General features: G+C 40.2%; 1 protein-coding gene across 1 annotated transcript in view; it reads right to left on the bottom strand.

The window, feature by feature from the left end:
- Positions 1-1,333: 1,333 nt before the first annotated feature.
- SUCLA2 (succinate-CoA ligase ADP-forming subunit beta) overlaps positions 1,334-12,919 on the bottom strand; it is an 86,254-nt gene continuing 74,668 nt past the window's right edge. Inside the window, exon 11 of the mRNA XM_049853104.1 lies at positions 1,334-2,122. Coding sequence (XP_049709061.1) covers positions 2,048-2,122 — 75 coding nt within the window. The 3' untranslated portion in view covers positions 1,334-2,047. The remainder of the gene's footprint in view (positions 2,123-12,919) is intronic.

The raw sequence follows: 12,919 nt of genomic DNA, 5'->3' as shown, positions 1-12,919 counted from the left end.
CCCAGGGACTCCTAATTTCTGACTAGACCCCAATTAATAATACAAACACCCGTCTTCCCTTAGCTAATCATTGCCTGTCATCCTTTGGAAAGAATTGAAAAAAAAAAAAAAATTTTTTTTTAATTAAAAGCTAAAGGCTAGGACTTTTAATTATAACTTTATCACAATTTTAAATGATTTATAGCTCTGATTTGGTCTTTTAATGTATGGACAGTGTCTTAGTTACCTAGTACTGCTATAACAGAAATACCACAAGTAGATAGCTTCAACAAAGAGAAATTTATTCTCTCACAGTCTAGTAGGCTACAAGTCCAAATTCAGGGCATCAGCTCTGGGGAAGGCTTTCTCTATCGGTCCTTGTCATCAATCTTCCCCTGGACTAGGAGCTTCTCCACGCAGGAAACCCAAGTCCAAAGGACACGCTCTGCTTCCTGCACTGCTTTCTTGGTGGTATGAGGTCCCCTACTCTCTGCTTGCTTCCCTTTCATCTCTTGTAAGATAAAACGTGGTGCAGTCCACACCCCAGGGAAACTCCCTTTACACTGGATCAGGGGTGTCAGGGTAGGACTATACTCCCTAGGGTTTTCAATGGCCGTGACCTTTCGGGAAGCAGTAAGGGTCTTACAGTCCCACCCTAATCCTCTTTAACATAAAATTACAATCACAAATGGAGGACAACCACACAATACTGGGAATCATGGCCCAGTCAAATTGATACACACATTTTTTGGGGGACATAATTCAATCCCTGACAGACAGGGAAGATAGATAAGGCAAGGTAAAATAAAACACGGAGATATGAGATATATATATATTTAGTTGGTTTGAATATATGTTTTATAAATACATGTTTTATATGTTCTTCTCAGACAGGAAAATGGATAACTAAATAATTCTAGTAAGAGTGAAAAACAAGTTAAGGAAATTGAGGTACACTGAGATTAAGGTACTTGCCCAAACTCACACAGCTAGAAAATAATGAAGGCAAGATTCAAACCAGGTATTCTATCTCACAATCACTATGTTATGCTGCCTCTCATAGTAAACACTGACCACACTTACGAATAGCAAAATAGGTAGAAGTTTTTTAATTCACCAGTAAGACTACATAGTCCACTGCTTGGGCAATATTACCTTCCAAGTTATCACACAAAGGACAAGGTGTTTTCTTTAGAGCATGTATTCCAGTGAAATAACTGTAGGTGGCTTTATAATATGTACTGGTCACGCCCAAGTACACAGTCAGTTCTTCAGAGCTGTTTACTACTATGATGAACACATCCACTTCTATTATGTACACTTCAAAGGACAAAATTAAAAAAAAAAAAAAAACACATTAATCCAAATCACATTTGGAGATTTTTATTAACTTAAATTGACATTCTTAATTTTGTCTGCCAAGTCCTTAGTAAATATGCCTTTATTTGATACAAACCTACAGGTGCTTCTTAATAATACCACATAATCATGAAGACTTGCAGTTTTCAATGTTTTGTAGTGATTAAAACAATGTTGAAGTAATTAACAAGTTACTTCACTGAAATACTTAGAAGAATATTCTGGGGAGTGTTTGAAAACTTTATAAATAGTAATCGATATAATTAGCTTGTATTTGGTGTTGAAGACAACCACTTCTAATATGAAACATTGTTTTAATACAGTACTAAAGAGGCTAGTTATTAGATATATTTCTAAGACTAAAGAATAAAGCTTTAACTTCGTATTTATTTTATTCATAGGACTTTTATCAATGAAGAACTTTGTATCCAACATTAATACACAGGCATATCGCAGGTGACATTCTGTGGGAGAAGCAGAAAAGAAGGCAACAAAAGAAACTATGTAATGACGTCATACACTCTTTACACAAACAGCTCATTCTGAACAGTGGAATTAAATGCAGACAAAATGTTTTTAAAAGTCTGTATGCCTAAATGGCAATTACAACCTCCACACGCTAGAAAGAAAAGGAACAATATTACAGAACACAGTATTTTCAATGCTTATAGCACATTTAACACCTTCAGCCATCCACTGGGTTGTCAGATCAGAGTGGCAACTGAAATTTCACATCCACCTGGGCTTGCTTGGCTAAGGTCACTATTTCAGAGAGCTTTACAACCTGAAAGGAAAAAAACAAAGCATCTTTATCTCTATTTTCACCAAAATGCAAAATTGGAACAATTGGGAAAATTAAGGCACATTCGCTCTTTTTTCATTTAAAGCATCTGGGCTATTCTGGCATTGTTGTAAATCCATCAGGTTCTTACAAGCAAATGCCACTCTAAGGATAGTCAGATGTGACAGTCTTCATGGCCCATACTTCAATCCAATGCTTTATTTTATAAATGTATATGTACACGATAGATACATATGCACACACATACGTACATTGTTGTTAGTTGCCTTTGAGTGACTCATAGCAACCCGGCGTGTGCAGAGCAGAACTGCTCCACAGATAAAATGCTTTTAAAAGTTTTCAATGGCTGTGATCTTTCTGAGTACATCCCCAGGCCTGTCTTCCAAGCACCTATGGGTGGGTTTGATCAGCCAACCTTTCGGCTAGTAGTATAGAGCACTATTTTTTACTTTCTGTCAGTAAATTAACACCTGTCATCCTGTATTTTAATGCCGTCTCTATAACCTGGCTCAGAATATCCACCTGATACCATACAAAATACCATACGAACTAGACATATCTGAAACAAAACAATAAATTCAGCTTCTCTCCTCCCCCAACAGAGTAGTTAAGAGAAGGCTTTGGGGTTAAGCACCTTGGGTACAAATCCCATCCCTGATGCTTATAACATGTGATTCTGAGTAAGTTAACTTATCTAGCCTTGGTCTACTCATCTATAAAATGGGAATTATATTCCAAACTCATATTAAATGAGGTAATACTAAGTGTGGATTTTAACCGAGTCATGGAAAACATCGCTGTGAGGCAGGAGGACACAGCCATCCTCAGGCTGTTAAATCTGTTCAGTCAGAGGAGGTGGTTCAAGATGGCAGCACAGTCAGATGCCTCACTGATCCCTCTTACAACAAAGACCCAAGAAAACTAGTGCATCAGACACAGATGACAACTTTGGAATCCTTTTCAAAGGCAAGGCTGAACAATCAGACCAAGTACCAAATGGAAGGAGAGACTATACAAAAACAGCAGACAAGGAAAATTACGGACCGTTGGCACCCTGCCAGCCGAACCTGCACAGCATGGCCATATTGAGACAAAGCAAGTGACGCTCATAACTGAAGCCCCATCACCTGGCGCAGCCAAGCAGGAAAGACCTTGCACCCATGTCAGAAGACAGGCAAGGGTGCGCACTGCCCTGCGAAAGTTAAGTGCATTCATCCACAGCACCTCCCAAAACCCCCATGCTAGAGACCCATGGTCCTGCGGTGGCTCTTTATCCCCCACCCCAGCATGCAACTGCAGTCCAGCGTCACCCACCACCACCCTGCTCATTGAGCGAGGGACCCACAGAGTGGCAAGCTGGCCCCTTCACTCAGCCACTCATGCCAGGAGCCTGCAGACTGGTGACACCTGCCTCTCTGCCCGGCCACCAGTGCCAGGGGTCCATGGAATGGTGGCACCCACTTCACCTTCTCCACCTAGCCACCCACACCAGGGGCCCATTAACCAGTGGCATACCCTCTCCCACCCACTCAACCATGCCGGAAGCCTGAGATCTGGGGGTGCCTGCTTCTCTGCCCAGTCACCCAAGCTGGGAGCCAGTGTATAGGCAGTGCCCCCCCTTCTGCCTACCAACTTGCACCAGGAGCCTATGGTCTAGTGAAGCCCACACCTAAGCTCAACCCCCCAGACTGCAACCCGTGCCACAGCAGTGCCTACTTCTCTCCCTGGCTGCTGGTACCCCAGGTACCAGCAACACCCCCTCTTCTACCCAACTAACTGCGCCAGGAGCCCAAGGACCAGCGACACCCAGGCCTATGCCAAGCCATCCACATTGGGTACACGGTGACTGGCAGCGGCCACTGCTCTGCCCAGCCACTGGCATCAGCAGTCCACAAAACAGAGGTGCCTGCTCCTACACTCAGCCACCTGTGCTAGGGGTCTGCAGACCAGCAGCGCCTCCTACTCCCTCCAGCTGCCTGTGCCAGGGGCCCACGGGTCAGTGGCACACCCTTCCCCGTGTTGAGCAGACAGGGTCACACCCTGCTACCAGGCACTGGTGGACTGGCGATATCCCTCCTGCCTCGCCCCCTGCACCTACTCAACCTGCAGCCAGGGGCTTGTGCCTGCTCCAACCACCCCTGCACAGCCCTGTTCACCTGGGACCATTGGTAACAGTTTCCGTACCACCCACCTGGTGACCAACCACCCAGATGCCCTTCCCAACCACCTGGCACCAGCAGTGCACAAACACAGCATCCAAACCAGCTACCAGTGAGAACACTCCCTGTACTCTCATCCAGGTGACCAGCAAGATAAGACCCATCACCTCACCAATGCCAGCTACATCCTCAGCTGTCCCACAACACCAGCAAACAGAGATTCATGCTCAAATACCCAGCTGCTGCCCGACCACCCGAAACTAATGGTGTGATCACTGTGGCCAGACCAGCAGCCAGAGTAGCACACATGCACTGCTTACTTGATATACCAAAACAAAACAAAAAATCAGGATGCAGCAAACATATGATAAATAAGTAAATATATTAATACCTTAATGCCTCAGAGACAAAAGACAGTGTCAAATCACATAAAGAAGCAGGACAAGATGGCTCCAGCAAATGACCAAAATAAAGAACCAGAAAACCTTCCAGAGGAAAACATGGTAATGATACTACCCCAAAAGGAATTCAAAAGTGTAAACATATAGGATTCTCCAAGAGATCAAGAAAGGAATCAAAGAAAACACAGACAAAATCAAGGAAAGCACAGATAAAATCAAAGAAAACACAAAGCAATAAAAGAATTCAGGAAAACAACCCAAGAATAAAACAAGGAGATAAAGACAATTAGAAACCATACAAAAACACCGACTATAAATCCAAAAGATTAACAACAAAATATCACAAACAGACAACTTAATAGAAGGAGGTAGGAGCAAAACTGAATCAATGGAATACAGAATCTGCAAAACAGAAGACAAATCCCTTGACACCAATTTGGTTTGAGGAAAAATCAGAAAAAAGATGAATAAAAATGAAGAAAGCCCAAGAATTGTGTGGAACAATATCAAGAGGAAAAAATATATACATGATCAGAATTCCAGAACAGGAGGAGGCAAAAAAAAAAAAAAAGCAGAATTGTTGAAAATTTGCTGGCAGAAAATGTCCCTAATACTATGAACTCGGTGTTGTTGAGTCAATTCTGACTCCTTGATGAGAAGAAATACATCTGAGACGCTGAACGAACACCATACAGGAAAACAAACCCCAAAAGGAAGTCACCAAGACATAACTGGCCAAAACCAAAGACAAGAAAGAATTCTGAGAGCAGCTCAGGAAAAACAAAAAGTCACCTACAACAGGAACCAATGAGACTAAGCTCTGATTACTTGCCAGAAACAATGCAGGCAAGAAGGCAATAGGATGACATATATAAAACCATGAAAGAAAAAAACTGTCAACCAAGAATTATATATTCAGCAAAACCGTCTCTCAAACATGATGGCAAAATTAGGACATTTCCAGATAAACAGAACTTAGGGAATTTGTAAAAACCAGACCAACCTTACAAGAAATAGTAAAGGGAATCCTTCAGAGAATCAATAAATCAGACAACAATCTGAGATTAGGACATAGGACACCAATAGCCAGACACCAGCCCAAATAAGAATTCCAAAAAATAAAACAAAGCTAAAAGACTGACAATAGGGAACCAGAGATTTCAATCTATAAATGACAACAATGTCAAAACAAAAAAGGAGAATAAATGGTCCAGTTAGAAAACTTTCATATGGAGAGGAAGTCAAGGCAGTATCAAGAAATAAAACGCTGCTTTAAACTTAGGAAGATAAAGGTAAATTTCAAGGTAACCACAAAGAAAGTTAACAAACCGATTAATCAAAATAAAAAAGAAGAAAAGCATAAAGACTCAGTAAACACAAAATCAAGAGCGATGAAAGAAATGAAAAGAAAATCCATAAACAAAATTAACTCTGCACAGAAAATTAGGTGGGAACAAAGAAAGTGTCAACACCACAAGAAAGCACAACAAAATGACAACAGTAAAATCATACCTACTGATAAGCTCATTGAATGTAAATGGCTTAAATGCACCAGTAAAGGAACCGGGTAGAAGAAGAAAGGCAGTGTCAATATTAATCTCTCATAAAATAGACTTTAAGGCAAAATCCACCATAAATGATAAGGAAGGACATTATATAATGATTAAAGGGTCAACATACCAGAAGGTCATAACCAAAATAAATATATATGCACCCAATGACTGGGCTCCAGGATACATAAAACAAACTCAACAAGCATTGAAAAGAGAAATAAACAGTTCCCCAATAACAGCAGGAGGCTTCAATACACCATTTTCAGTGAACAACAGAAAGCTTTAACTAACCAACTCGACGTCATAGACACATACAGACCACTCCACCAAACAGCAGCAAAATATACACTCCTTTACAATGCACACGGATCATTCTCCAGAACAGACCACGGTTTAGGCCACAAAGCAAACCTCAATAAAACCGCAAACATCAAAATAATACAAAGCATTTTCTCTGATCACAACAGTGTAAAAGCAGAAATCAATAACAGAAAGAGCAAGGAAAAAAAAATCATGGAAACTGAGTAACACCTTGCTTAAAAACCACTGGGTAATAGAAGAAATCAAGACGGAATCAAAAAATTCTTAGAATCAAGGTAGAATGAAAACACAACATACCAAAACCTTTGGACACAGCAAAAGCAGTGCTCAGAAGTCAATTTATAGACATAAACATACACACCAAAAAAAGAAAGGCTGAAATCAAAGCATTAGCCCAGAACTGGAAAAAATAGAAAATAGCCAAAGAAGTCCATGGGTGTCAGAAAAGGAAATAATAAAGATTAGAACAGAAATAAATGAAACAAAAAAACAACAGAAAGAATCAAGACCAGAAGTTGGTTTTTTGAAAGGATCAATAAAATCAACCAACAAGAGCCAAATTAGCGAAAGAAAACCAGAAAAAAAAAGCAAAAACCCCAAATAAAAAGTGAGATGGAGGACATTACAATAGAACCAACTGAAATTCAAAGGATCATAACAGAATACTATGAAAAATTATACTCCAGCATATTTGAGAACCTGGAAGAAATGAACATATTCCTAAAAACACACCACCTACCTAAACTAACACAAACTGAGGCAGAAAAACTGAACAGACCCATAACAAAAGAAGAGAGTAAGAGGAGGGGAAAAAAAAAAAAAAAAAACTCCCAACAAAAAGCCCTGGCCCAGACAACTTCACTGGAGAATTCCAGCAAACATTTAGAGGAGAGCTCACACCAATACTACTTAAACTATTTCAGAGCATAGGAAAGGAATACACCTGAATTCATTCTATGAACCCAGCATAACTCTAATACCGAAGCCAGGCAAAGACACCACAAGAAAATTACAGACCAATGTCCCTCATGAATATAGACAAAAAGATTCTCAAAAAAATCCTAACCAATAGATTTCAACAGCATATCAAAAAAAATAATACATCGGAGGAGGAGGGGCCGAGATGGCTGACTAGGTAGATGCTACCGCAGATCCCTCTTGCAACAAAGACTCAGAAAAACAAGTGAATCAATCACATACATGACAATCTATGAACCTGACCATCAAACACAGAACTAAGGAGTTGACCTGAGCGACAGGGGAGTGAAAAAGCCACACGGTGAAGCAGCGACTGCTTCTGGAACCGGCGTCCCCTGCCACAGCCTTGAGCCCTCGCAGTTCCCTGGTGTCAGAGTGGTAGGGCTGATTGCGGCTTACTGAGATGGGGCAAGCACAGGATGCAGCCCTATCCCCTAACCCCCTGGAGTAACCTTGGCAGAGACTCAGCTAGCGCAAGCAGGCTACACACTGACACGGCCTACAGGAGAATGAGAACCCACGGGGAAGCAGCAACTGTTTTCGGATCCTGAAGCCAGCGTCCCAGTCAAAAAACCTTGGCACTGGGCTTTAAACTAAGTGCAGAGGGACAGATCATGGCTTCCTAAGACGGCACAAGCATGGGATGCAGCCCTAACCCCCTGGAGTAACCTCGGCCAAAAACCTAGCCAGCCCATGCAGGCTGCACACTGATGCGGCTGACAGGAGAAGGAGAAATCATGGGGAAGCAAAAACTGGTTTTGAAGCCTGGAGCGTAGCATCCCAGCCAGAAAACCTTGGTGCTGGGCTTTGCACAAGGAGCGGAGGAGCTGATCACAGCTTCCCGAGATAGCACAAGCACAGGACGGGGCAATCTCAACCCAGCCAGCATACACAGGCTACATGCCCCTCTGGAATCTCAGATAAAACAGTCTTCACCAAAAAAGATAAGTAACTTTGTCTATACTGCCTCGCTAATCTATCTGATCCCTGCTGCAGGTGGCTTCATTAACACTGAAATTTCCTGGACCAGGCAGTGAAGTGCTCTGCAGGGTTTTTTTTTTTTTTTTCTTCTTTTTCTAACCCATTCTCCTGACCTGAGAGAAGCAGCAATTAACAATCCGGAGACAAAAAACCTTCCCTGACTTCCCTAAACTGGAATAATAACACACAACCAACTCCAGCCAAGCAAAAGACATCCACAGTCTCTGGCTTCCATCCCTAAAGGGAACCAGGTGGCTATTATAATGTAAAGGCAATTCTGATAGAGCTCTCAATGTAACTGATTTAGCAAAGCAGTGGAAAGACAAGTTTTGGAGGTCTGATACCTCTCTACCTATTTAACAGAGCCCTCACTGATCCACAGCAGGGAACGGAGGGCTGAAGCTCCACCCACACCATCTAGCCACCTGCTAAAGGGGTCTGAGGATAGCGACGCCTACCAATCTTTAGAGGTACAAGCATTGGGTGCCTCAGGTACAGCAGCAGAGTCCACCCACCAAAGTACTCTGGGAATAGAGACACTCCTACCTCACTGGCACGGGGGGGAAGGCTGTCAGCATCCTGCCCTCCTCGGAGTGTGACACCCTGCCGCTACTAGAATCTGGTGCATACAACCATCACCACTACTCCTCTAAGTGAATAGGCGACAGCCTACACCACACACTAGGTGACCCACATCAGCACACCTAAGCTGATTCTGTTCAAGAATAGTGAATGGACTCATAGGCTCATATATCTGGTAACAGCTCAAACCAGCTGGAATTATGACATAAGTGATTCAAAGGCTACAACAATCAAGATAGTGCAATCTAGTAGCCCATCTGGGTATACTGAAACAAAACAAAAGAAGAAGTTAAGACTCAGTGAGCAAATATAAATCATTACAATATCTTATAGATGGCTCAGAGACAGCAGTCGAAATCACATCACATAAAGAAGCAGACCATGATTGCTTCTACAAATCCCCAAATTAAAAAACCAAAATCTTTCCCAAATGAAGATACAGTCCTGGAATTGCCAGATGTAGAACATAAAAAACCTAATATACAGAATGCTTCAAGACATCAGGGAAGACCTCAGAAAGGAAATAAGGCAACCTTCAGAAAAGCCAAGGAACACACTGATAAAGCAGTTGAAGAAATCAAAAAGATTATTCAAGACCATAGTGGAAAAATTAATAAGCTGCAAGACTCCACAGAGAGACAGCATTCAGAAATCCAAAAGATTAACAATAAAATTAGACAACTCGATAGGAAGTCAGAGGAGGAGAATCCAGGAATTGGAATGCGGAGCGGGGGAATTAGAGGATAAGGCAATTGACACCAATATAGTTGAAGAAAAATCAGATAAAAGAATTTTAAAAAATGAAGAAACCCTAAGAATCATTTGGGACTCTATCAAGAATAACTTGCGTGTGATTGCAGTTCCAGAACAGAGAGGGATAACAGAAAACACAAAGAATATAGCTGAAGATCTGTTGGCAGAAAAAATCCCTGGCATCTTGAGAGATAAAAGGATATCTATCCAAGATGCTCATCAAACACCATACAAGATAGATCCCAGAAGAATATCACCAAGGCATATTATCATCAAACTTGCCAAAACCAAAGTAGACAATTTTAAAAGCAGCCGGGCATAAACAAAAAGTCACCTACAAAGGAGAATCAATAAATTCAGACTACTCAGCAGAAACCATGCAGGCAAGAAGGCAATGGGATGACATATACAGAGCACTGAAGGAGAAAAACTGCCAGCCAAGGATCATATATCCAGCAAAACTCTCTCTGAAATATGAAGGTGAAATTAAGATATTTACAGATGAACACAAGCTTAGAGAATTTGCAAAAACCAAACCAAAGCTATAAGAATTACTAAAGGAAATTGTTTGGTCAGAAAATCAATAATATCAGATACCAACACAACACAAGGTCACAGAATAGAACATCCTGATAACAACTCAAATAGAGAAATCACAAAAACAAAATAAGATTAACTTAAAAAAGGGAAAATGCTCAAAACCGGGAATCATTGAAGTCATTATGTAAAAGATGACAATAATCAAAAAAGAGGGACTAAATACAGGAGGCATAGATCTTCCATATGGAGAGGAAAACAAGGCGATATAGGACAATGCAAGTTCGGTTTTTACTTAGAAAAACAGGGGTAAATATTAAGGTAACAACAAAGAGGTATAACAATTTCATACTTCAAAATAAAAACCAACATAAACATAACAACTCAGCAAAAATAATTCAACTACTATGAAAATGAGGAACACAATTTACAAAGAAAAACTTCTCAGCACAAAAAAGTGGAAAAATGAAATTGTCAACAACACGCAAAAAAGGCATCAAAAAGACAGCACTAAACTCATACTTATCGATAATTACGCTGAATGTAAATGGACTAAAAGCACCAACAAAGAGACAGAGAGTCTCAGACTCGGTTAAAAAACACGATCCGTCTACATGCTGCCTACAAGAGACACACCTTAGACTTAGAGACACAAATAAACTAAAACACAAAGAACGGAAAAAAAATATATCAAGCAAACAACAATCAAAAAAGAGCAGGAGTGGCAATATTAATTTCTGACAAAATAGACTTCAAAGTTAAATCCACCACAAAGGATAAAGAGGGACAATACATAATGATTAAAGGGACAATTTACCAGGAAGATATAACCATATTAAATACTTATGCACCCAATGACAAGGCAGCAAAATACATAAAAAAAACTTTAACAGAATTGATAAGTGAGATAGACACCTCCACAATCATAGTAGGAGACCTCAACACACCACTTTCGGTGAAGGACAGAACTTCCAGTAAGAAGCTCAATAGAGACGCGGAAGATCTACCTGCTACAATCAACCAACTTGACCTCACAGACTTATACAGAACACTCCACCCAACAGCTACAAAGTATACTTTTTTTTCTAGTGCACATGGAACATTCTCTAGAACAGATCACATATTAGGTCATAAAACAAACCTTTGCAGAATCCAAAACACCAAAATATTACAAAGCATCTTCTCAGACCATAAGGCCATAAAAGTGGAAATCAGTAACAGAAAAATCAGGGAAAGGAAGTCAAATACTTGGAAACTGAACAACACCCTGCTCAAAAAAGACTGGGTTATAGAAGACATTAAGGAGGGAATAAAGAAATTCATAGAACGCAATGAGACTGAAAACACTTCCTATCAAAACCTCTGGGACACAGAGAAAGCAGTGCTCAGAGGTCAATTTATATCGATAAATGCACACATACATAAAGAAGAAAAAACCAAAATCAGAAAACTGTCCCTACAACTTGAACTAATAGAAAACGAGCAAAAAAAGAATCCATCAGGCACCAGAAGAAAACAAATAATAAAAATTAGAGCAGAATTAAATGAATTAGAGAAGAGAAAAACAATTGAAAGAACAAAGCCAAAAGCTGGTTCTTTGAAAAAATTAACAAAATTGATTAGCCATTGGCCAGACTGACTAAAGAAATACAAAAAACAAATAACCCGAATGAGAAATGAGATGGACCATATCACAACAGACCCAACTGAAATTAAAATAATCATATCAGATTACTACGAAAAATTCTACTCTCACAAATTTGAAAACCTAGAAGAAATGGATGGATTAATAGAAATACACTACCTACCTAAACTAACACAATCAGAAGTAGAACAACTAAACAGACCATTAACAAAAAGAGAGATTGAAAAGGTCATCAAAAAACTTCCAACAAAAAAAAACCCCTGGCCGGGATGGCTTCACTGCAGAGTTCTACCAAACTTTCGGAGAAGAGTTAACACCACTACTACTAAAGGTATTTCAGAGCATAGAAAACGATGGAATACTACCTAACTCATTTTATGAAGCCAGCATATCCCTGTTACCAACACCAGGTGAAAAGACCACAAAAAAAGAAAATTACAGACCTATATCCTTCATGAACATAAATGCAAAAATCCTCAACGTAATTCTAGCCAATAGAATTCAACAACATATCAAAAAAATAATCCACCATGACCAAATGGGATTTATACCAGGTATGCAAGGCTGGTTCAATATTTAAAAAACAACTGATGTAATCCACCATACAAATAAAACAAAAGAGAAAAACCACATGATCTTATCAATTGATGCAAAAAAGGCATTTGACAAAGTTCAACACCCATTCATGATAAAAACTCTCCGCAAAATAGGAATAGAAGGAAAATTCCTCAACATAATAAAGGGCATCTATACAAAGCCAACCACCAACATCATCCTAAATAGAGAGAGCCTGAAAGCATCTCCCTTGAGAACGGGAACCAGACAAGGATGCCCTTTATCACCACTCTTATTCAACATTGTACTGGAAG

Source organism: Elephas maximus, chromosome 14 (genome assembly GCF_024166365.1).
Source record: "Elephas maximus indicus isolate mEleMax1 chromosome 14, mEleMax1 primary haplotype, whole genome shotgun sequence".
NCBI classification, from domain to species: Eukaryota; Metazoa; Chordata; class Mammalia; order Proboscidea; family Elephantidae; genus Elephas; species Elephas maximus.
Note: the sequence above shows the minus strand (reverse complement) of the source record. Positions and strands in the feature narration are given on the sequence as shown.